Source organism: Alexandromys fortis, unplaced genomic scaffold, assembly GCF_014885135.2.
Source record: "Alexandromys fortis isolate MF-2015 unplaced genomic scaffold, M_Fortis_MF-2015_v1.1 scaffold_97, whole genome shotgun sequence".
Taxonomy (NCBI): Eukaryota; Metazoa; Chordata; class Mammalia; order Rodentia; family Cricetidae; genus Alexandromys; species Alexandromys fortis.
The window spans coordinates 4,241,144-4,267,801 of NW_026067981.1; the positions used below are offsets into that span (position 1 = coordinate 4,241,144).

The window sequence follows — 26,658 nt, forward strand, 5'->3', positions numbered from 1 at the left end:
ATGGTAGAGAATGTGAAGCAGACTCTTTTTCTGTTTGTTTTTCCAGACAGAGCTTTTCTGTGTAGCTCTTGCTATCTCAGAACTCACTCTGTAGACCAGGCTGGCCTTGAACCCCAAGATCTTCCTGCCTCTGCCTCCTAAGTGCTTGGATTAAAGGAATGGGCCACCTCTGACCTGCTTTTTTTTTTTTTTTTTTAAAGACAATCTTATGGTGAGGTATAGTGGAGCACGCCTTTAACTCCAGAGGCAGAGGCGGACAGATTTCTGAGTTCCAGGTCAGCCTGGTGTACAGAGATAGTTCCAGGATAACACAATGAAACCCAGTCTCAAAAAACAAACAAACAAAAAAACAAAAAACCCACAAAACAAAAAAACTTAGTATGTAGCTGTAGCTAGCCTAGAACTCCCTTGACTAGGCTGGCCCTCAATACAGAGATCAACTTGCTTCTTCCTCCTGAGTCCTGAGATTAAAGGTGTGTACTGTTATTGGGGCCAGGGACCCAGGGTTAGACAGAGCATAGGCCCAATATTACTCGCTAAATGGACATAACATTAAACCAGCTTCCAAATAATTATCATTACAGATTAGTGCAACTCTCAACTTCATCAGACAAGCTCCTTTTAGAACTAGATGGAGATTACACAATAGGAGACTTAGGAACATGTGTTCCTAAAATGGACATCTACCCAGGCAGTGGTGGTGCACCCCTTTATTCCCAGCACTCAGGAGGCAGGGGCAGGTGGATCTTTGTGAGTTCAAGGCCAGCCTGGTCTACAAAGTGAGTTCCAGAACAGCCAGGGCAACATAGAGAAACCCTGTCCTCAAGAACCAAAAATCCAACAAACAAACAAAGAAAGGGAAATTTATACTACACCCACTCTTTTCAAGGCTCAGGGATCATTGCAGAAGAGGGAAAGGGAAGATTTTAAGATCCAGGGAAGATGGGTGATTACAAGAAAACCGTTTTCTTGAAAGAGAAGGGCACTGTACATATGAACTCATAGCAATTGTGACAGCATGCATAGGACCCACTAATAAAATCCCAGCGTGCAGGGAGGTGGGCATCAACTCCAACTCCTACCTGTGACATCTGTTGGGAGCAGGAGAGGTTTCTTTAAGGTGTGGCCATTGGTAAGTTAATCATACTCTAGTGGATAATCATACACCTAAGAATACATAGACAGCACAACTTGGTCCTGATGGCTTAAAAAAAAAGGGACACAAGTTGTGTGTGTGTATGTGTGTTTAGAGTTGCAGGAGTTGGGGAAGGGAAAACAGAATCAAGATATAGTGAAATTTTCAAAGAACTAATAAAAATGAGGTTTGTGTATATAACCAACGCTCAGCTCTAGTGAAGCAGATTTTCTTTTGGTTTTTCGACACAGGTTCTCTGTGTAGCCCTGGCTGTCCTGCAATTCACTCTGTAGACCAGGCTGGCCTCAAATTCAGAGATCCACCTCCCTCTGCCTCCCGATTGTTGGGATTAAAGGTGTGCACCATCTCTGCTCGGCTGTGAAGCAGATTTTAAAACACCTTAGCATTTCCTTTTGAAATATTATGATAAGCATCCTATGATTTTGTAAGACACTATCTTTTTCCTATGGTAGCTAAGCCTAAAAACAAAAGTCACACAAAAATGTTAGCTAATGACTATGATTTTTGTAATTAAAACTTTACCATTTAATAAGCCACAACTTTCACTTAATAAATAATGCTGACCTTAGTTTTAAAAAAAAAACCTTGTGGAGTCAGGCGATGTGCCACATCACCTTTAATTCAAGCACCTGGGAAGCAGAGGCAGGCAGATCTCTGTTGAGTTTCAAGTCAGCCAAGGATACACAGAGAAACCCTGTCTCAAAACCTTAAGGGGTAGCACTAACATAAAATAATATTAAAATAAAATAAAAGCAGATTAACAAGAACAAAAGGAACAAAAATGCAGACTTAACAATCTGTCCATCTTTTGAAGCCTGTCTGGCATCATCTGGCAGTGATCTATAATTATCCTAAAAGGAAGAAAATGTGAATGAGGGAGTCCTATGACCACGGCATGTCTCTTCCATCTAGGAATAACGTTCTAATGGGAATGAAGAAGTGACTCAATAAGGTTCTATATGAAATGCTGACCTACTGTCTGAGAGTGAAGATTTGAGATGACTATGCATACCTGAGAATTTGCTGTCACTTAATTATCTAAGTTTAGCCGGGCGATGGTGGCGCATGCCTTTAATCCCAGCACTCGGGAGGCAGAGGCAGGCGGATCTCTGTGAGTTCGAGACCAGCCTGGTCTATAGAGCTAGTTCCAGGACAGGCTCCAAAGCCACAGAGAAACCCTGTCTTGATAAACTAAAAAAACAAACAAACAAACAAAAAGAGTAGACATTTCATATATTTATTCAACATGTATGCTACACACACACACACACACACACACACACACACACACACACACACACACACCACTTCCTTAACAGTTATAGTTTGAATAATGATGGCTCCCATTGGTTCCTAAGTTTGAATTCTTGGTCCCCAGCTGGGAGTTAGGAAGGATTAGGAGGTGTGACCTTAGCGGAGGTGTGTCACTGGGGTGGACTTTGAGGATTCAAAAGACCATCCCATCAGCAGTCTCTCTCTGTCTCCTACTTGAGGATCAAAATGTGAGCTTTCTGCTGTCCCTATATTCCAACGTCAAGGACCCACCTTCTGAAAGTGTAAGGTGAAATTAGCTGCTCTTGTCAAAGATGCCATACTCATTCATGGCATCTTATTGCAGTAACAGACAGGAACTGAGACATCTGCTAGGAAATGAATTCCCTTAATAGGCCATTTGTAAGACTACAATTTAGCCTGTGAAGAGTTTGTCTCTTCCACACCCATTCTTACCAATGAGTTTGGACTGGGGAAAATTGCTTTGATAGGTGAGCTGCTGGTTCCACCACTGCTTGGTGGATTGATTCTTTTTTCCTTCTGGCGGCGGTTACAAAACCAAACACGAATCACCTCCTTTTCCATGTTGAGCTGTTCAGCAATCAAGGTGATATCTTCCGAGGTAGGCTTTTGATTCTAAGAGGGGGAAAAAAGTCCACCTTTTTAGAATTTCAATTTATATATTTGTCACATAGAAGATTGAATCCAGGGACAAATGCTCTACATCTGAATTATATCTCTAGAAAATCTTTTCTTCTCTTTCTTCGTCCCCTCTCCCCCAAGACAGGGTTTCTCTATGTAGCTTTGGAGCCTGTCTTGGAACTCGTTCTGTAGACCAGGCTAGCCTTGAACTCAGAGATCTGCCTGTTTCTGTCACCCTAGTAATGGGATTAAAGGCGTGCGCCACTTCTGTTTCTTCTTCTTCTTTTTTTTTTTAAAGATTTATTATGTGTGTGAGTGTTTTGCCTGTGTTTTTGTATAGTGTCTTCAGAGACCAGAAGTCAGTGCTAAATTTCCTGGACCTGAAATGGTTGTGAGCTGTCATGCAGGTGTTAGGAATCAAACCTGGACCTATGTAGACCAGGCTGACCTCAAATTTACAGAGATCCACCCAACTCTGTTTCCCAGGTGCTGGAATTAAAATGCCTCATTCCTGGCTAAGGTCGATTAATCTTAACAGTAACAAAAGAATACAAACTTACATATTACTAGCAATGTATGCATTTCTCAGTGCTTTTTGCTTACTACCTACCTTGGACCTTATACTATGCTTCTGAGGCAAGGAAAAAAGACAATTTCATAAGTGCAGCAATTTAATCTTGAAATCAAGTGAAGTGCCCCACCACACTTTAACAAGAAGCAAAACCAACAGACTCCTGAATCAGTTTCCTCAAGTAAACACAGCTCTATAGCTCTTTCATTTTGGTCGAATCCTTTTTTTTTTTTTAAAAGCCAGTATCTGTTTAATTAACTTGAAAGAACATTCAAGGTCATTAGTGTGGTGTCCCTAAAATACCATTCCAGACATTAAAGATGCTAAAATTGAGGCAACCAAACCACACGTGTTTCTTCTGGAACAGGTATGGCTTCCTCTGGAGGCCTATGCTCATGAAACTGCTCTGCCTGAGGTACTTTTCTCCCACCTTTTCCAGTCTGTAGGATTAATCCCACGCTGCTCCGACCAAATGCTCACGTAATTAGAACCAAGGTCTCTCTTGAGCCCTGCAGTATTCAAGTGTCAGTCGTACAGTATCTTACTTCCTCCATTTTAAGATGCCACCCAGGGCGGAGGAAGACAAGGCTATGCTTTAGTATCTACAGTCCCCCAAGAGTCACAACCAGATGCAGATGAAAAGTAACCTCACTGACCTCCATGAAACTCTTCTCTAAGGCCACACGGATGTTGGTCTCTATGCTGGTGCGTTTTTTCCTCCTACGATTCAAGCCCTCAGCCCCCAACCCTGGAGAATTCAGGGCACTTGGGCTAGATGCTGTAGAATCAGATGAGAGGTTCTCTATAAGAGTGAAGAAAATACAGGGAAACACAGCTGAGCTTAAGGATTCACATACAGAATATATATGAATAAAACTGACCAAATATTTAAGGCTTGATGTTAGTGCGACATTTGTAATATAATTCACACGGAAGCACTGCCCACTACCAATTCTGTACTGTCGTTCTTAGCACTCTCTGTCTCAGGATTACCTTTTGTCACCATTCATTTTTCGTTTGATTCTGAGACTACAAAGGCTCTATTTTTCACTCATATTTCCTTTAGTTCTGTTCTTTTGTTTGTTAATAAGCTCTGAGGATACAAAGGAAGAAAATTTTCAGAAATCATTGGATATTTAATTTCAGAGATGGTTTCTCAGTTTCTCAACATAATTCAAACATAGTAGGGGAAGAGTACTTCTAAGTTCTTTAAAGACAAGAGGGTATTGTTTCTTAACAGCTGAACAAGCCAGGGCATAGTACAGTAGATTTCTTTCTACTGCATATAAATTGAGATGGAGCATATCAGTGGTTCTTGCCTGTGACTGAAAAAACAACAACAACAACAGCAACAGCTAGCTAAAACTTCACCCCTATGCTAGAGGTGTGGGAGTGTCTCAAGTTCTTTTTATCCAAAGGCCTAAATTTTGTATCTATCTACAATAGAAACAACATGGTTAGGCATCTTTGTGGTTCCTTTTTAGCTCCTGAAGTCTATGATTATGTTACTCAAAATTCAAAATTTCTGCAAGGATATCTCAATAGAAAATAAATAATTCAAGACCAGAAGCCTAACTTTTTTCTATGAAAGGTGACTATTTTAAACAAAAGTACAAATATTACACATTCTTTGGCAATCTATCAAGGAAGGAACAATCTGTCTTTCTTCAAGAATCATACAGAGAGGCCTTATCCTCATTCTCAAACCCTGTATGTCCATCCCTAACCCTGACTTAAATACAGAAACATTAAGAGGCTACAATTATTGCTTGTTATTTATGTGGCAATTACTGGAATATTAAGATGAAATATCTCTCTGACTTACATAATCATAATTTATAAAAGTCTCATAGGATTAGTGGCTTCTACATTCTGTTTTATCAGCAATATAGTAAAGACCTCAGTTCACAGAATAATCCCTCCTGTAAAATCCTACGGACAATAAAGAAATTTCTTAGAATTGTCACTTACCTGCATCATTTAGCCACTTCTCTAAAAGTGGCTTTAACTTGCACATGTTCTTAAAGCTGAGGTTCAAGGCTTCAAAGCGAGAGATGGTGGTTTGGCTGAAGTCATTTCCATATAATTTCCCCATAGCAAGCCCAACATCACCCTGAATAATGTAAAACAGAAAAGGGGAGAAAGGAAAAGAGATTCCGGTCATTTATGTTTCCAACTTCTACTCTGAAAGGCTACTCCAATAAACTGCTGCTCTAGGAAAACAATTAGCCATCTTCTATTTACTCCATTTTTCTATCAACTTTACCCCAAAGCAGAGCCCAGAACTCTAGGGAAATCTCAGCAGGGCCCTGATTACAGAAGTCTTCAATATTACCTTAAGGGCTTTTCTATTTTTAGTCTCTTCTTGTTACCGTATATAATTATAATCACCATACCAAATTCTCAGTCTTCAAAGTTCTGATATACTAATGCCTCTCCATTAATACAACCAAAATAATCTGAGTATCCTTTTAAATCTATCTGTGTCACTTATAGTGATTAGATATTTAGATAGCCCAGCAAGTTATTCTTATTCTTGCATATTCATTCACTCATTTATTCATTTCATGTATGTGCGGACACGAGTGCCATGGTGCCCGTGTTGAGGTCAGAGGACAACTGGAGGGAGTTTGCTCTCTCCTTCTACCATGCAGGTACTGGAGACTGAGGCCAGATCACCAGTCTTAACCAGGAATTTCTCAAGCAACCACATTTCATAAAAAATCACTTCAAAATTTAGAAATGACCCTTCATTCTTTATAGTTTTCCTCATAAGTATTTCTGGAAGCTGTGAAAAAAATCTATTTTCACTTAGTTTAGATTTCAAAGTTGGCCACAAAAGTAGGTATTCTAAAAGAACACGTTTGTAGCCATTATAGAGACAGAAATTCACAGTAGAGAGGTTTGACCCATTTAGTTAAACCTTCATAGGCACTGGAAACTTGGTAACCTTACTGAAACAGAAAAATGGTCCTCTGAATATATTACAAAAGATGCCTTTTCTCCATGAGTCTATCACCTTTGAAATGTACCCAGTGCTTTTCTTCCAGCTGGCTTTCTCTTGTTCTAGTTTTAAAAAGATGTATCTTAATAGTTATTTTATAGATAACAGGAGAAGCTCATGGAGTTTAAACAACTCACCCCACCATTTCAACCAGATTAGTGACAGGGCAAAAAGTACAGCATCTCTCATTCAAAATATGCACAGATAACAACTGTGAGACTCAACTCTCAACAGACCTGCAACATTATTTTTAATTAATAATTTTTTTAGATTTTTACTTATTTTGTGTGTATGAATCTTTTGGTTTTATGTATGTATATATAACACATGTGTGCAATGCCTACAGAGGTCAGAAGAAGGCATCACATCTCCTGGAACTAGAGTTACAGATCACTGTGAGCCATTAAAAAGAAGCTGGGAACTAAATTAGGTCCTCTACAAGAACAGCAAGTGCTCTTAACCAATGAGCAATCTCTCTAGCCCCAATCTGTTGAGCCCAGAACTGACTTTGAATTTGTGAGCTTCCTGCCCCAGTTTCTCAACTGCCAGGATTCTAAGCTTGTGCTATTATGCCCTGGCTTTAGGAACATAACTGAGTTGGGATTATCTGAGTTCTTTTAATCTCCCAGATCCAAATTTTTGAGATCAGATTGTCTATTATATGTGGAGTCAAAGAAAAGATGTATTTAAAAGCAGTTAAGTGTGGTTTTCTTCATTTTAATTTACTACTACTACTACTATTATTATTTAAATAGAGGTATCATGAAGCCTAGAGTGGCCTTAAATTTGTTATTTAGCTGTACCTGGTTTGAACTCCTGATTCTTACTTACAATGCTATACATAGCTTCCCAAGTGCTGAGCTTATAAGCATGTGTCAAGAATCTAACTATGAATACCTTTCACTAAGAAATTCAAGACAAATGTGGAACTATAATATAAAATGAAGTATACCGAATATTTAACCTCAAAAGCTATATACACTTGCCTGCCATTAGTCACTACTTATAAGTGACTGCTTAAATTTAAATTGCAGAAAAGCAAATAAATGAACATTTACCTTCTCAGCACTACTACCCTTTCAAGTATTCAGTAGCCATTAGTGGTGAAGGTACTGGGCAACACAAATCAAAGACTTTTCAATGTAGGCTTTGAATAAGTAGAATTGAAGTAGAATATTAATCAATTTCCTTCTAATTACAGTAAAATTTAAGAGAGCCAAGGTAGAGTGAAGAGGGGCAGAAATACTATTGTTTTTATACAAATGTATCTAAAGATATGGATAGATGAATTAATCTTCATTTATATATTTATTATTGCCACTCCATTCTGTGAATGAACCATCAAACCGTGCCTACCACATGCCAGAGACTCAAATTACACTTTATGAACCACATATATTTGTGCCTTCATCATTTTGTTTTGATTATGGCTTTCTATAAATCTGGGGCTAAATAAAACATGGAGTTTTTTGAGTATGACATTAAGTGACAATAGATGTTTCTGACACCTTAACTACATATTTCACTAAATATTTTCACAAATGCCTGCAATATTCTACTTTGAAAACTAACGATTTTGACAAGTAAGCATAAGGAAAATGCTTATTAAAAACCACGTTATTATTTTAAGTTTAAGGAGCAATAACATAAGACTAGGAAGGCTCAGTCAGTGAGTCCTTGCTCCATAAGCATTAACAAATTTAGGTCCCTATCACCTTTAGAAAATGCAGATAATGTGCCTGTAATCCCAGCACTGGAGATACAGATATGCAGAGATCTTTGTAGCTCACTAGCCAGCTAGTATAGTTAAATTTCTGGCCTCTGTAGGCAGGCCTCCCCGCCCCCTCCAACCACCAATAATGTAAGTTGTCAGCTATAAATAAAGTTGTTACCAATCCACTAGGAACAATAGCAGTAAAAAGCAAATTCACTTAATGGAGATTTGTAATACAATTTCATTAAATTTAGGATTATTTTAAACAATAAAAAGCAGTAGATACTGTAGTAGTTTGAAATATTTGAATGACTTAACCCCAATTTGTGGAACTGTTTGGAAAGGATTAGGAGGTGTGACCTTTGAATTTTCAAAAGCCCATGCCATTTCCAGTTAACTCTCTCTGCCTCTTAGTTGTATCTCAGGATGTGATCTCTCAGCTACTGGTCTACTACAAGGACTGCCTGCTGACATGCTCCCCACCATGTTGGTAATGGACTCACATTCTAGAACTTTAAGTCCCAATAAACTTTCTTCTATAAATTTCCCTAATCATGATGTTTCTTCACAGCAATAGAAAAATAACAATAAAGAAGTTGGTACCTGGAAGTGGGTTTTCTGGAAGCATGTTTAAGACATTAGGACTGTTGATTAAGAAAGTGGTTCAACGCTGTAAGTAGGGTCATCCTTGAAAGGAGCTCGAAAGACAATAGTAGTAAGAGCAAAGTGGGCAACGGAGGCCCAGCTCAAGAGGTCTCAGAAGGGAACAATATTAGCAACTAGGCTGTAGGTGATTCTTGTGAAATTTTGGCAAAAAATGTGGTTGCTTTTGCCCTTGTTCTAAGAATCTGTCTGAGGTTAAATAGAAGAGGTTTTAGACTGATTTTATAGGCAGAGGGGATTTTCAACACAGCTTAATATTGATTCTGTCATATGGTTATTAGTGATCATTCTTATACAGGTCTATAATAAAAAAGAAGAGCAAAAGGAAATATAAGACGTACAGTTTGAAAAGAAAGAGCACCAGGAAATTTAATGTTGGAGCCAAGGTTTGTGATGAAAAAAATAAGGAAAAATGGAATAAAGGGAGTAGTAGCCTTAGAGCAAGACTCCACCTAGTAAAGCCTGCAACTTGTAAAAACAAAAGGCCTAAGTAAGGAATTAATTTGTTCCTAAAGAGTAACAACACATCAAAGCTTATGTAAATTAATTCAAGAAAAGGCCACATTCCAGTACCAGCAGGCAGAAGAACTTGGCAGCACTGGCCATGTTGTTCTACCTTTAGAGTAAAAAAATTATGTAACAATAAAGGTGTTGTGGAATCTATCATGAGACAAAGGAAAGCCACTGAGATATCCGAGATAGAGGAAAGTTAATGAAGCCAGGCATGGGACAAGAGTCCCTGTATGGAAGCCTAAGAAACCATTGCATGAAGTCATCAAAGTGAAGCCTGAAATATGTTGGAGACCTTAAGATATTGGAGATGTCATAGCCCTGGATGTCTGCCAAGGAGAGCTGTACACAGGGAGTAGAATCAGTCCGATACACACAGAGAGAAATGTATTGCAGTCAAACAAAGCTGGAAGTAGTAGAAAATGTGAAGAACCAACTGAGCCCTTTGACATTAAACTTGAAAACTGATGGTTTTCAAGTCCTTGCTCTCATCCTGCATTTCCTCCTATTCTTCTCTTTCGGAATGCTTAATGTATATTCTATGCTATTATATGTTGGAAAAATGTAATCTGCTTGTTGGTATTACAGGTGGTTACAGATTGGGGGTAGCCTTGAGACTCACAAGAGGCTTTGGACTTTGAAATAGCCTTGAGATTCAAAGACTATGGGGACTTTTGAAGTTGGAAGAAATGTATTTTGCTTTATGATATGACTTACAAGCCTGGGAGGGCCAGGGAATAGAATATGATGGTTTGAATGAGAATGTCCCCCACAGGTTCATATATTTGATGCCCCCACCCTTACACACACACACACACACACACACACACACACACACCTGCCTGCCTGTACCATGCTCCCCACCATGATGGTCATAGTTGCCTCAGTTATGGTGATGTTTCACAGCAATAAAAAGTTACTATGAGAGGTCCCTCACTTACTATGCTAATTTTCATTAATTTGGTACATCTTGGTTTAGTAGTAGTAGTATAGTTCTTGGGATCTTCATACAAGTAAGCGGTTTTAATCAGTTGATTTCAACATATATAATATAAACTATATTGTATCCTTTTGACCTTTACTAAACAAGTTGAACAAAAGGAGTGAAGGAGCAAGGGGGCAGTGAAAATAATGAATCAATGTACTGCATCTGAAAAATACTATATACTACAATATTATTTCTAATAACGTAATGACATATATTACTTACCCATTGTTTATAAAGAAATGATAAACACATGATGGAGGAAGGTCATTGGTTAATTAATAAAGAAACTGCTTGGCCCTGATGGGTTAGAACATAGGTGGGTGGAGTAAACAGAACAGAATGCTGGGAGGAAGAGGAAGTGAGCTCAGATGCCAGGCCGCTGCTCTCTGAGGCAGACGCGATGAAGCTCTGGCCTAGGATGGACATAGGCTAGAATCTTCCCGGTAAGCGCACTCGGTGCTACACACATTACTAGAAATGGGTAATCAAGATGTAAGAATTAGCCAGTAAGAAGCTAGAGCTAATGGGCCAAGCAGTGTTTACATGAATACAGTTTGTGTGTTGTTATTTTGGGGCATAAGCTAGCCAGGCAGCCAGGAGCCGGGCGGCAGGAACGCAGCCCGTAGCTCCTTCAACAAACACATAATTAGAAAATAACCACTTACAATATGCATCTAATCAAAGGATAGGGATTTAACTCAAGAATTAACCTGAATACTGTATATATATAAATACGAATAAACTGAATACATAGCTCCTTTTGAATAATTACAATAAGGTACATGAACTAAAAACAAAGTTCAGTAGCTAATTTTCCCCATCTTGTACCAGCATTAAGTACTCTCATACATGAAGCAAGATTTGCAAACCATTCCCAGTTCTGTATCAGCCATTTTGAAAAATAAGTAGTAGTAGTCATCTAAAAACAACACAAATCATAAAACAAAGTAAGCTGCTGGGGTGGAAGTATAGTGTGTATGGGGGCAGGTGGGAAGAGGAAGAATGAGAAGTGGGGAGAGGAGAAAAAGGGAGGGAAGGAAGGAAGAGGAAGGGGAGAGGGAGGGATTGATTTCCATCCACTCATTGGTCATATATTGAATCAAATGCCACAAAAAGTGAAAAGGGAAAACAATATTTGATTAAAGGTAAAGATTTTTGAAAAATCTAGTATCTTTGATTTAGCATTTATGCAACTGTTTATCAAAGAACCCCAGAGTGTAATGTGTTAATAGCCAAAACCTAGCTACCGTTAAGCATTCTTAGTCTATTAATTTATCTCTATCAATCTAGTTTACCTTTATTTCTATGTCTAAAACAAGTATCATTTAAGTGCTTCAAAATTACTAAGATATTACTGAATTGTAATTAAAAGTTTATATTTATCTATTTTGTGTTAAGTGTTTAGGTGTGTGCAGATGTATCTGTGTATGGGTGCACCATGTAGGTTCTGGGGATCAAACTCAGATCATCAAGCTTGGTGGCAAGCACCAGCTCCTTATTTTGTTTCTTTATATCTGAAACTCCTCAAAAACCTAACTGTAGTTCATGTAAAATTGTATCTATTTTAAATTCCTAATATACAGTTTCTCTGAGCAAAAATAAATCTTCAAATACAAGGAATAAAAGAAATCTAACAACATCTAGATAGAATACAATAGACAGTGAAGTCACCTTGATTTTTGATCTACCAGAGCAGGTGGTGTATTATGTACTTTCAACACAACCTAATTTAGAAAGCATATGAATGGAAGCTTTTCTGGAAAGAAAACATCAGTTTTTCCTGATTCTATAAATATACAACTCAATCCATACTTCAAGATTTTTTTTTCAGCTAATGATCTTTAGCCATTTTACATAAATAAAAATTTAATTTCTTTCCTGCTCTCAAAGCATTGTTTTTGACAGGCTAATTAGGGAGTATGGTCAGAGTCAGCACTTAGAAAAAAAATGCTGTGTATCCAAATGCTTGCTTAAGGCATTAAAAGCACACTCATTTCACTTTTTCAAGCCTCTGCTAGCTGACATGAAAAGATTTTAATTTTGATTAATTTACTTAAAAAAAAAATCTCCAATAGATTCGTACTCGACTAATCTTAGTGTAGATTAAAAGGAGGGGGAGCACTCTCTATCCCCAAGCTAACTTTAAATAAATCTTTCAAGACTTCAGTCCCTACTCTTTCCACTTTACATATGTGTAGTGTAAGCTCTATCACTACATGTTCTTTAACAAAATCCTTAGCATAGTCATGTCCCCCTAACAAGGTCTACTAAAACACATTTTACTGATACAATTTCAGAAGCCTGTGTTGTGAAACATACTTGGAAATTTTTAGCCTAATATTATATTACAAATAAATGTATGGACATAACATAACCAAATGCACAATATTCTAAAACTGTAAATGTTAAACTCAAAATCGATATGACCAAGAACATCCAACTCCTCAGAAAGTATTCACAGCCAGCCTCAAAAGATTGTAATGGTAAAATAGGTTGTCAAATGGGACAGATCTGGAAAAAGGGAATTTTAATTGAACAGTTACCTCTATCAGATTGGCCTTTGGGTATATCAATAGAGCATCTCTCTCTCTCTCTCTTTTTTTTTTTTTTTTTTTTAAATATTATGTATACTGTGTTATGCCTGCAAGACAGAAGAGGACACCAGATCTCATGAGCCACCCTGTGGTTTCTGAGAATTAGACAGCCAGTGCTCTTAACCTCTGAGCCATCTCTCCAGCCCCAATAGAACATTTCTTGATTGTTAATTGATATAAGATGGGCAGTGCCATCCCTGGGAAGGTGGGCCTGGGCTGTTAAGGACAGTGGAAAAAGACAGCAGTGTTCCTCTACGCTTCTGCTTCCCTCACTGATGAGCAGAACTGAAAGCTGAATAAAGCTTTTTTCTCCACAAGTTGATTTTGTTAGTGTTTTATCACTGCAACAGAGAGTGAGCTAGATCAGAGGTCATCCTACCTGAGTGAATCCAAGTTTGATTCGTCTTTGTTTGAAGGTCTTGGCAAATTGCTCAAGCTCCTCAAGGTCACTGGGCTCCTCCAAGCTGGGAGTATCAATTCGCTTTGGTGTTGTCTGGCTCTGTGGAAGTGTCTGAATTGGGGTTGCGGCTATTGTGCGAGTTGGGGTGGCTGGCTGTTGGACAAGGAACAGAATAATAAAGATACAACCTGATAGCTGTAATGTACAGGCAACTTAAGAAAAAAGAGTCACATGATCCCAAGTCAGACAAAATCCTAGCATGGAAGAGAGAAAGTGGGCATAGAGTCCCACTCCAAGCTGAGGAGTTATTAGCATTTGCTGCAAGGAGAAAGCCAGTTTTCTTCAATGAAGTGACACCTGGTATATTGGCCAGGCCCAATGCTTAATTAGCTACTCAATACAACCTGGGCTCCATGGGATTTTTTAAGTTAAAAAATAGTAAGGAACAGCGAAAAAGAACATGAAGTTGGGTGTATATGAGAACATGAATTTGGGTGAGTTTGGCTGTGGGGGAGGAGTTGGGAGAATGAAGAATATGATCAAAATACAACATATAAAACTTACACATAAATACATAAAAAAGATAGTCTCAAGAAATGCAAATACAAACAAAGAAGTATCTTCTTCTCTACCAATTAAAAAAGAAAGGCTCTTACTCTGTAGCCCAGACTGGCCTGGAATTCACTATGTAATTTCACTGCCTCAACTTCCACAGTACTTGGGTTAAACAGGTACTACCACCAGCAGTAAAAAAAAGTTCTTTAAAATAAATTTATGAAAAACTTTTCTGGCAACTAGGTAAATAATGTCATGCTTCCAATAAACAAGATGCTGTGATTCACCACATGACACACAGTTTTTGACAAAGGACTTGTGTTCTCAGTTTAAAACAGCATTCTGTTCATTGGCAAGCAAACGGCACGTCACTTCTGACATAATACTTTTCTTTACAATACTCAAAACAAGACACTTTCCATGTATCAATTAGTACCTGTATTCCCTTGTACTGGACTTAGGTCTCAATCATATATTAATGATATCTTTATTCTCACTCTTACTTTAGGTCAGCTCTTCAAATATTATGGTATATATAACCTTTTCTTATCATATTAGTACAAATAATTCAATCAGCTTTTAATTTTTTTCAGTGTGTATAAAATTCTGTGGACTTTCCCCCATTGCTACTATCTTGCTTTGAGAAAGAAAACTAGTTATTTCTCAGTGATGAAATCCCTTCTGGTAAAAAAGAAAAATTCTTCCCAAGAATATGACACCTTATTTTTTGCACTTTAACATAATTTATTTTATTATTTTAGGAAATGAGAGCATAGTCCTGTTATTCCATCATGCTACCCCTTGTGCTAACAACTAAGTCTGGGATTCTCCTTTCTTTTTTATTGTATTTTTTTAAAATTTTTTTTTATTTTATGTTTGTGCCTCAATGTATAGCTGTACACCATATACATGCAGTGCCTGCATAGGCCAGAAAAGGGTTTTGGATTCACAGGAACTGGAGCTAAGAGACAAATGTATTAGAAATCACACTCATGCCCTCTGGAAGGCAGCCAGAGGTCCTAACTACTGAGCCATCTCTCTGGTTCCCTTTTTTAAAGAAAATACTAAATTTTCTTATCATTAAAACACTAGGCTCCTCTTCAACTTACAAGTGTTGGGTAGAACCTTCCTTCTGAGGGTTCACTAATAGAGGTGCTCCTGATTCTGCATCCTAATTGCCCAGCTGAACCCTCCCTCCTATGAACAGCAGCCCAGGTGAGATTATAAACTAGGATTTTCTTCTTGTAATTTAGATGGGCCTTATATTACCTGACCTTGACCTCATTATTAATGCTTGCTCCAAGGGAACTAACTGACCCAGAAAACTACTTAAGAGGCATGACATAATAATTGGGGCAAATTTCTCTGCTTTCTTGCTTTAGGAAAGTCATTAAAGCATGTTTCCACAACATGCTGACATTGGGTAATTTTAATTCCACTTTTTGGAGGAACTACACATGACACCAAATATGTTATAATCTCACACTGCTGAATGCTGATAGGTAGAGGTGAGTCTCAACTATAACACTATTACTTCATCTTCAGCATCAAGTAGCCTCTTTGTCAAATCATAATGTACTAAAAACAGCTTGGGTACCTTTCAACAGCTGGTATCTTACTAAAATCCGTGGCCGAATTGGGCCAGATCTAGAATGGTAGTACAGCATTTAATGAGAAGAGTCAGGATGAAGTTTGCTAAATGTGCACAGCATATAGACCAGAAAGAGGTCTCTGGTGGGTATATGTCAAAACAGCAAATTTATTTATTTTGAATTGAGCATATTAAAAAACTTACCACTTAAAACTGTAGTATACAGTTTGATGCTTTTGCAGCTGAATATAATTGTGTAACTACAAACACAATATATAGATTATTTTTACCATACTTCCCCAAATTTCTTCTGAACCCTTTGTGATCAGTCTTCAGTGTCAATCCTTTCTTCCTGACAAGCACTGATAGGATTTCTATACCTATAGTTCTGTCCTGTCTAAAATGTTGTGTAAACTGAAATCATACAGTACTCAGTCTTTTAAGCCTAGCTTCTGCCACTTAGTATAAGGCTTTTTAAATGCATATGTGCCACTGTAGCTATTGGAATTACATTTCTTTTTCCTGCTGAATAGCAATCTGTCACATGGCTATTTGGAAGTTTATGCAATGTACTATCTGATGAATACATTAGGGTAATTATTAATTAATCTATTATAAGCACTCATATACATATCTTTGTGCTTTCATTTTAAAGAGTAAAACTACTGGGTTATAAAGTGCAGCTTGCTTTGTTTGTTTATTTTATGTATTTAGAGACAGGGTTTCTCTGTGGAGCTCTGTAGACCAGACTGGCCTCGAACTCACAAAGGTCTGCCTGTCATTACCTCACCAGTACTGGGAATTAAAGGCATGTGACACCACCCACTGGCTTCTTTTTTAAGTGAATGCCAAACTAATTTTGTAAGTGCCGTACATTTTGCAAAACTACTACTAATGTATAAGAAATCTAGTTGCTTTGCTTTTTCATCAATACTTGGTCTCAAATTCTTCATAACTGTACCCTGTCTAGTGAAGGCACATCCTCATTGGCAATCACCTTTTTTTCCTTCATTTTGCACTGGAATGTTCAATGACTGAGTGTATACTGCTCTTGAAGAGGACCCGAGTTCAGTTTCCAGCGTGCACACCGAGCAGCTCACAGCTGCCCGAACCTTCAGCACTAAGGGATTCAACAAGTTCTGGTTTCCTGGAGTATCTGAACAAACACCCCACTCCCATATTGATTACAGAATCATTTATCAAATATTCTATTTGAAGACTGTTTTTTCCTTAACTTTGGTTTTCTTCCCATTCTCTTAGATAAGTTTATTTTATTTGCATTGGTATTTTGCCTGCATGTATGTCTGTGTAAGGCTACTAGATCTTAGAGGTATAGACAGTTATGAGCTGCCATGTGGGTGCTCTGGAAGAGTAGGAAGTACTCTTAAATCACTGAGCCATTTCTCCAGCCTCTTAAGATGAATTAATTTTTCTGAAATTTATTGTTTCTTCTATGGTTAAGGCTTCTTGTGTCTTGTTTAAGAAAACACTGCTTTACCGAAAGGCATGAACATTTCTTTGTAAAATTTAGGTTTATGACTCATTTCAAGTTAATATTTGTATAAGATATGAAATAAGAATGGTCTCCACCCCCTTTTGCTTATGAATAGTCAATTGTTAGTTATTATATATTAAAAATACTTTCTATTTCCACTGGAATCCTTTGGTGCCTTGGAAACTTAGTTTGCTATTTACATTTCTGTCTATTGGACAGATATATCCCTTTGGCCTACATTTATTTATATATGCCAATACCATGTATTCATTATTATGGTTTTGTAATAATTCCTGACATCAGATGGGATCTAATTTTCTACCTTTAATAAATTGTTTGGCTACAAGAGTCAGTGGTTAATAGCAAGTAACTGGCTACTAAAGCTATGAGTCAAAATAAACCTTTGACTTTTAAATTATTTTTCTCAGGTATTTGTCATAGTGACATAAACAAAACAAAACAACAACAACAAAAAACCCCCAATAACCAAAAAACTAATCCCTTGCAAAATGACCAAGATGGAGAATTATTATAAATAGTTAAACCTGTGAAATTAGGTAACATATTAAGTTTTAATTATATTTTTTATTTTCATATTTGTGTGTATGCAAGTATGCATACACGTGGATACATATACATCCATGTGTGTTTGTGTGTATATGTATGTATGTATGTGTGTGTGTGTGTGTATATATATGGAAGGCAGAGGCTGATGAAGCGATCTAACTTGATCACTCTTCACTCAAAGCTTGGCAATAGGCTAGTTTCAAAAGCCAGAATGCTTAGGAGATCTCCTGACTGAAACTACAGGTGAGCCACCACGCTCACTCAGCATGCATTTAAGTGGTTCTTAGGATCTGATCTCTGATCCTCTTGTTTGCTCAGCAAGAACCACTGAGTCGTTCATTCACTCTCCTCCTCCAACTTCTACACTTTAGAGAGTCAGGACAAGGAAGGAGGATTCAAGGTCAGCCATTAGGATGAGGAAGGAGGCAAACTCACCACAGTCACAATCACCACTAGATAAAAAGACAAACATGGAAATTAAACTTGCAGATGCCTAAGAACTGTGCTTTCTATATGATTACGATTGTTAAGTCTTCTGAGGAAATGACATAAAATAACATTTAAGTACTGAAAAAATATAGAAATCCAAGCTCCTTCACTGTTTTAGCAAAGACAAAGGAACAATGACAGGTTTTAATTTAATTCCTAGGCCTTTCATTTCAGTGTTCAGACAGCTATAATTCATCCACATTTACTATCTACATGGCTATTCTTTATGAACTTAAAAAAGGACAACGAAAAATAACAGTCTCCATCAATTTGGTAGTACTGCTTTATCAAGCTAATAAGGCCAGCACTGAGTTTTTGGTCAGCTTCTAAACATCTGAGACTGCTATTACTGTGGGTGTTTCTGTTTCATTTTTCAATTAGTAAAACAATAGAGTGAGAAAACTGACCTGGGAGGTGAGGGTGATGCTTGGCTGTGGCTGTAGGAGGTTGGCTTGGCTTTGCTGAGGTAGTTGCGTTAAAAGATTTTGCGCTTGCAGGAGACCTGTGAAAACCAAATTATTTCAGGAAGATAAAAAAAAGAATATAAACTCAAAGTTTCCAACTGGTTTCCTGGTAGTTTTGTTGGTCTTCAGACTCATCTAATTCTCTGCCTAAAATTCAATACTGTTAACATGCTAAACACAAGATGGCATGAAAATACATAACATCAAAGCTTGTGTATCTTTTGTGTAATCTGAGTAAGTTCTCTGAAAGGCTTTTACTTCCTAAAAGGAAGAATATGAGAAACTACTCTAAATGAAAGGATCTGGAATTTTAAATATGAATTTAACTTCTTAACTCTGAAGTCATTAGAATCCTTTATCATAGTGGTTTTCAATCTTCCTAATGCTATGACCCTTAATATGGTTCCTCATGTTGTGGTGACCCAACTATAAAATTATTTTCATTGCTACTTGTAACTTTGATACTGTTCTGAATCATAATATAAATATCTGATATGCAGGATATCTGATATACAATCCCCGTGAAAGAGTCGTTTGGCTCCCAAAGGGGTGGTGACCCACAGGTAGAGAAATGCTGCTCTAAGGAATCTTGGGACAGGGAATCTGTTTCTGAAAGAAGCAGGCAATCCTGTAAGTGGAAGAAGATGCTGTTTTCAAGTTCTTAGCACATGCCACTTCGGTGACAATAAAGGTGAAATATAAACAACCATCTTAGTTTCAAAGTTATTGATAAGTAAAATGAGTATAAATGGGCATGCCTGTAGAACCAATTCCTCTGGAGGCAGAGGCAGAAGGGTCACTTAAGCCCCGAAGTTGGAGGCCAGGCTGGACAACATAATGAGAATTTGTTTTGAATCCCTGAAGTATTTGTAGTACATACTCAGTTGATTATTTAAGCCTATAGGATTTTGTTGTTGTTTGGTTTTCTGCAATGTTATAAATACAGGGGCAACCCAGAATAAATTTGTATTAAAGAACTTACTCTAAGAACTTAGTTTCAAATATAATCATGTTGAAATATTAAATATAAGGTTATGATGAGTTAGGAGCAGAGGCATAATGAGAGACAGTAAGTTACAGTGGGTTAACTTATCTTTCTGATTTTCTTAGTTACTAAATTTGGATACAGTGAAATGTGTAAAACAATAATAAAATTAAACCTGTCAGATTTTATCATCTGTTTGTAAGTAAGCAAACACTGCCTAAATTTAAGAAATTAACATAGGTGTTTATTTGACGATGTAGATCTCCAATACAATATGTTAAATAGATTTGGATTTTCGAGATTTTCTTTTGGTTATATTATGAAGCAACTATGCTAAAACTAAGTAAATTGAATATACATGGTTGGTTACAAGCTTCTCTTGCTGGTGGGAATGCAAGCTGGTGCAGCCCCTTTGGATGTCAAGTGTGGCAATTTCTCAGAAAATCAGGAAACAACCCTCCTCAAGACCCAGTAAGTAATACCACTTTTGGGTATATACCCAAAGGATACTCAATCGTGCCACAAGGACATGTGCTCAACTATGTTCATAGCAGCTTTGTTTGTCATAGCCGGAACCTGGAAATAACCTAAATGCCCTCGACCGAAGAATGGATAAGGAAAATGTGGTACATTTACACAATGGAGTACAGTAACACAGCAGAAAAAAATAACGACATCTTGATTTTGCAGGAAAATGGATGGAACATCATTTTGAGTGAGGTAACCCAGACCTAGAAAGACAATTATCACTATACTCACTCATAAGTGGTTTTTAAACATAAAGCAAAGAAAACCAGCCCACAAATCACAATCCCAGAGAACCTAGACAACGATGAGGACCCTGAGACATACACAGATCTAATCTACATGGGAAGTAGAAAAAGACAAGATCTCCTGAGTAAACTAGGACCATTGGGACCTTGGGAGAGGGCTGAAGGAGAGGGGAGAGGCAGGGAGGGGAGCAGAAAAAAATGTAGAGCTCAAAAAAAATTAAAAAAAAAAAGAAAAAAGCCAGATTCGGCAAAAAATTATTCATGTTTGAACGACTACCATACTTTTCCCAAGTATCTTTCTATGGTTCAATCTTTTAAAAAATATTTTTAGATTTATATAATTATTTTATGTGTATGAACCTGGCTCCCCTGTAAGAGCAACCTGTGGTGCTAACCACTGAGTCAACTTTCCAGGCTCTCTATAGCTCAAGCTTATAAAGTATTTAAGGTAACCTCTTTGGTTATATCATACTAGCGAGCCAGGCTGGGTGGTACATGCTTGTAGCCTCAGCATATCGAAGGCTGATAAGGTTCAAGCTCCACTCGTTCTCCATAGCCTGACCTTGCCACCAACCCAATCCAACACTCTAGTAGTCTTCCATTATACCTAAAATAGAATATCTGTTTAGTCCTAAGTAATCTGGCCCTGTATTGCTTGCTTTTGTTTTCTTCTTCATATAAGTATGTATAGTCTTCCTCAATCACTGTCTACCTTACTCGCTGAAGAGGGATCTCTCTACTCAACTCCAAGCTCTCTGACAGGCTAGTCTAGCGAAATATCTTGCTCTAGAGATCCTGTTTCTGTCTTCCAAGCACTGGGATTAGAGGTGGAGGCACCACACTCACTCAGCATTTCTATGGGTTCTATAGACCTGAACTTAGCTTTGCTTGCATGGAGAGATTTACCAGTGAGCCACCTCCCCAACCCTGCCTAGGCCTTTTTTTTCCCCAACCACCTTTACTCATTCACTGATCTCTAGCTATACTGGCCTTCCTTTTCTTGGCTTAGGGCAGGTTGATCTCCCTCTCAGGTTCTCTGTATTCTTCACTGCCTGCAAAGCTAGCATCCAAATCCACAGCCAGCTGCAGCTGTCTCCACCTCACCCTTCAGTTCAGACACGACTTTCTAGACCAGCCTTCTTCAGACCACACACCCTGTCCCACCTTTCTTAGACATACTGTTATCCAAATCATTTGTTTATATTTGCTACTCTTTGACTTTTAGTAACTGCAGGGGATTTCATCTTGCTGAAAATTTTAACTTGAATAATTACAGTGATATATGCCACGTAGCAAATATACAACAAACTGCTAAGCAAATTAACTATAATTGTAGATTTTATGGGTTTGAACACACTCAAAAGTATTGTCTAGTGTGAAATAAAATTACATTTATGTGAATAATCAGAATTAATTTATTAAATTTAGAAAAAAACAAAAGATAAAACACTGGAAAATTAGAAGTACAAACATTTTAACAATGATTTTCTTTAAAGTTTAGCAGAAAAGTTAGATTTTTGTTTCTCTTTGACAATAGCACTGAAATAGTCATATTTAATCAGAAATTATAATACTGAATGATTAATTTTAGTTCATAGTAGCATATTCTAAACATATTGAAACTTTAAGTCATATTAACCTTCCCTTCCCCTCCCTGCCAACTAAAAGCAGCTGAGATGCTGAAAGGGTCCAGGAGAGGCCTAGCACTTCCATGAGGACCAAACCTTTCTCTTGTTCCATGCCCTGAATAACAAAGACCACAAACACAAAATTCAAGATTTTTTTTAAACAAGAGTGTTTCTTTAGTTTCAAAACTAATGCTGACAGTAGAAAAGGCAGAATACAAGTTGTAGTGAAACAGACTCAGAAACATATTAGTAAGAATTTTTCCATGAAAAATCAATTCTGGGAGAATATTATTTCTTTTGTTTTTAAATATTTATATAATCACAGCAATATTTTCAATATTATAAACTATACTTTCAAATTTTTAGATTAACAATATTCCCTCCCTCAAAAAAGCAGAAATGATTGCTCAATTGGAGGCTAACAGCACACTAGAAATATTTTTGTTGTTGTTGTTAAAATCTTAAGAAATCAATCCTTGTCCTCTCGAAACAAAACTAAGGACTGAAACAGATTTCCAGTTACTATTAATCACACTGACTCTACTAAAAATAAAGTGTTTTCAAGGCTCTGATCCTTCATACTGCTGGCTAGTCTTATTAGATGAAATCTGGATCCTGTCCTGTCACTAAGATTACAACTCAACAATAGTGGTACAAACTGGTTCTAGATCACTTTGTGTGTGAGATGCTGAGTGCACATGTATATGGGTATGTACATACACAGGTTTGCAGAGGTCAGGTTTAGGTCAAGTCTCTTCATTCCGTATCTGCCTTATATATAAGTAGGTACTCTCATTTGAAATTGCCTTGGCTAGATACATTAGCGCCCCCTCCTCCAAACTTGCTATTCCTATATGTGCTTCTTTCTTGAGTCCTTCCAGGGCATGATATGGGTGCTAGGGATCTGAACATAGGTCCTCATGCTTATGCAAGTGCTTTACCCACTGAGCCATTTCCCGAGTCCTGTTTACTTTCAAGCTGATTTTTACTATATAAAGGAACAAACTTCTCATTTTCTAAGTTTTATCTATGAACTGCTGCTGATATTGATGATGTCAATGGTTATAGTGGCAAAAATATATATATATATCTCAATTTTAAGAAAGTTTCCTAACTGAATTTTTGGACAAAAATACTAAAATTATTCTCATATTTCAAGTAAGAAAATGGAGGCTCAGGAAAACTAGATTTCTTCAGAGAGAGATAGCTTGGCTTTAGACTACAGCCTATGCTTTTTACTACGTATCAATGGTCTTCCTGACATTAATAAAACATTTTATATAATTTACCCATACCATAATTAAAGGGAAAGATGAAGAGTAAAAGGGAAGATGAGAAGGGAAGTATGTAATTGAGAAAACTTAGGTAGCCTCCTTTTCAATTTGAATCCCCTTGATCTCCTTTTGTTGTCTTATTGCTCTAGCCAGAACTTCAAGAAAATGGGACACAGTTGTATGGCTGTGACAGACTGCAGGGCCACTGTCAGTGGCACCAGGATTTATCCCTTCTGTTTGTCCTGGCTTTTTGGGAACCCATTCTATTTGGATGGATACCTTGCTCAGCCTAGATATAGTAGGGAGGGCCTTGGACCTTCCCCAAAGCAGAGTGCCTTACCCTCTCTGAGGAGTGGATGGGGAGTGGTGTAAGGGGTAGGAAGGTAGGTGAAGGGAATGGGAGGAGGAGAGGGAGTGGGAACTGGCATTGGAATGTAAAATGAAAAAAGACAGTTTCTTTTCTTTTCTTAAATAAAATAACTAAAAAAAAAAGAGAGAGAGAAAAAAAACTTAGCTTGTCCAAGGTTTCAGGCTCTAAAGCCAACCAATATTCCTTCCCATTATGTGCTATATCTCAATCCCATGAAAGGTTGGAAAGGAAGAAACTAAGAACATAAACACACACAAAAAAATTAGAATAGCCATTTCTTATTTTAACTATCTTATAAAGGCTCAGATGTAAAAGACAGTAATATCCTTGGGCTTTGTAAAAAAGCTAAAGAAAAGTGATCTCTTTCAGTCTTAAGATCTGAACAATTACCAATTAAACACACACACTCTTCATTCAGGTGTGGCCTGTGAAAGTCTTTCTGGTCTAGATAGATTATTTCATCCTTCTCTCTTGGAATTCTCTTTCATTGTGATGATCACTTTTTACTGGCCCCGACCCACAAACCAGGTATCATCTTTAGACTTACGTATCCCTGCTATTCCAAGGGTTGGTTTCACTAAAGCTCTCCTATTGCCATGCATACATTCTCTTTAGATGACCTACCAATTCTTACAGATTCCTAAAAACTTAATCACCTAGATGCCTATTCCTTACAATTGACCAAATATAACTGGTCACGAGGTCCTTTCTTTGTTTTTAATTTATTTTGAGATAGGGTCTCACTATGTAAATCAAGCTGGCCTTAAGCTCAGAGAACCTCTTGCTCTGACTGATTCCCGAGAGCTAGGATTAGAGGCATGCATGTGCCAGCATGCCTGGTCCAAGTCCTTTCTTTCTGCTTTATCATTTTCTCTTTTCTGACTGACAAGCAGCTCAGCTTTTATCAGTCCCAACACGATGTTGCAAAACTCTGCTGATCAGTATTCCTAACTTTATTCTTACCTATTCTAGCCTCTCCGAGTTTTAGTGTAAATAAGCTTTCTTAATACAAATGATTAATGTAACTTTTCTGCTTAAACCTAAATATCCCACAGAAAACATAATTCGAAGATATCACATATTCAAATTTAACTCCATAAAGAACTAGTTAAATTTTTGAGAATAGGACTCAGAAATCTATCCTTTTCATTCTTCCAAATAAACTGAGCCTTGGACATGATTAAGCTGTGCGATTTCAGGTTAAAGTCCTATAAATTTCCTGTAAAATTCATTAATAAGCTAACCTTTACTGATCTTTCAGGCCTCAAATTTTATTCTTATTTATATATGTAACCTATGTTCCTTATTTAAATATCATTACTTACAGTTCTCATGAATACTGGTAGTTTGAAACCAAAATTTAAAAAAAGCATTGCTCATAAGGACACTGTTTGGGGAAAAATGTTAGTTAAGGTGTCTGGAACACTAAATGGACAGCTTTGCTGCACCACTAGTAAGCTTTAGGGAGATGCTTACCCTGCTGGCCCTGGGGGGTCTGTGAGATGATAAACTGTGCTGGTTGCAAGTTGGTGGTTGGATGTACCAACACAAACTGCTGCAAGTTGAGATTTTGCTGTTGAAGCTGTTGCAATTGTTGAAGATCCTAAAAGCTCAGAAGCAAAAGATAGATTAGAGAGATCCAGAAATGAAAGCTGGCTTAGTTAAAAGGTTCCTAGATGATGACTTCTATCACATCAAGTAACAATAAGACAATACTTAGCAGTTTTTCCCCCATGTCCTAATAGTCTGGCTTCCAGGATTATGTCAGTATGTGAGAAATTCTTGGGTCTCAGGCCAGAGAGAGGCTAAGTAAGTCAAAGTGCTTGCTTTGCAAGACTGAAAACTGGTGTTTGATCCCTAGAGCCCATGGTGGAAGAACAGAACTGACTTTACTGAGAATTGTCATGACTCACACACATAGAAAAATAGCAAAAATCAAAACCAAAAAAACCTTATGGCCTCTGCAAAAAGTTATTATTTTCGAGGGCATGATGTATACAGCATCACGACTTACGCTAAACCAAATTTTCAATAGTCACTAATATCTGTCAAAATGAATGAATACAGAATAAATGTATATAGTTCTGGGGGTGGCTGTTTTCAATTTTAAGACTCTATTATTGTTATTAGTGTGTGGTGGGTTTGCACATGGCACACATACATAAGGAAGTCAGAAGACCACTGGAGTTAATTCTCTTCTACCTGCTATCATTTTGAAGGTTAATCTTGGATGTCAACTTCACTACCTCTGGAATCAACTAAAATGCAAACAGCTGGGCATCGCTGTGAGGGACTTTATTGATTGGATCATTTGAGGTGGGATAAGACCTGTGTAAATCTGGCCCATTTAAAAGAACACAGAAGAAAGAAGCTCTTGCTTCTTGTCTACCTTCTCTCACTCTCTCTGGTTAAGTCCATCTACCCTGTTGCTGAGGCACTCCTCTGTGGTATTAGAACCTACTTCTTCAAGAGACCAAGAGAGAATAAAGAATAGCAGAGACATCCAAATGTACAAACTAAACAACTGCTGGATCTTGGCTTTTCCTTTGAGAGACAGCCATTGCTAATAAATTCCCTTTTAATATATACTCATTCTATATATTCTGTTTGTTTAGATCTGGTCTAAATGAAGTTCAAGATGGACTTTAAGAAAGCTTTTAAATATTTGGCCCAATTTTTCTCTATAAAGTAAAATTTGAGAGTGGAATATCTAAATTTCCATCAATAAATTCAAAGACCTAATTCCTGAAATTTGACACCAGTTTATTCAACTCAACTGAGAATTCGTAAGGTATAAGTGATCTTATTTATATCAATTTCAGATAAGGTCTCAGAGTTTACTTACTAAAATAATTTGTTTGATGAAGAAAATGGCCCAAATCAAAACACTATCTTGATACAGACTGTTCACACAGCAATAAAGATTAGTCTGATTCCATTTCAAGTATCTAGC

General features: G+C 37.4%; 1 protein-coding gene across 7 annotated transcripts in view; it reads right to left on the bottom strand.

Annotated features, from left to right (window-relative positions):
* Pou2f1 (POU class 2 homeobox 1) overlaps positions 1 to 26,658 on the bottom strand; it is a 138,622-nt gene that overhangs the window by 22,960 nt on the left and 89,004 nt on the right. For all 7 annotated transcript variants that reach the window (XR_007594639.1, XM_050158342.1, XM_050158337.1 and 4 more), the window contains 6 exons: positions 25,182 to 25,308; positions 18,619 to 18,713; positions 13,494 to 13,667; positions 5,613 to 5,754; positions 4,298 to 4,443; positions 2,885 to 3,064 (listed from right to left, as the gene is read on the bottom strand). Coding sequence is in view for 6 of the 7 variants with exons in the window: in XM_050158342.1 (XP_050014299.1) it covers positions 2,885 to 3,064; positions 4,298 to 4,443; positions 5,613 to 5,754; positions 13,494 to 13,667; positions 18,619 to 18,713; positions 25,182 to 25,308 (864 nt within the window). In the remaining variant the exon portion in view is untranslated. The remainder of the gene's footprint in view (positions 1 to 2,884; positions 3,065 to 4,297; positions 4,444 to 5,612; positions 5,755 to 13,493; positions 13,668 to 18,618; positions 18,714 to 25,181; positions 25,309 to 26,658) is intronic.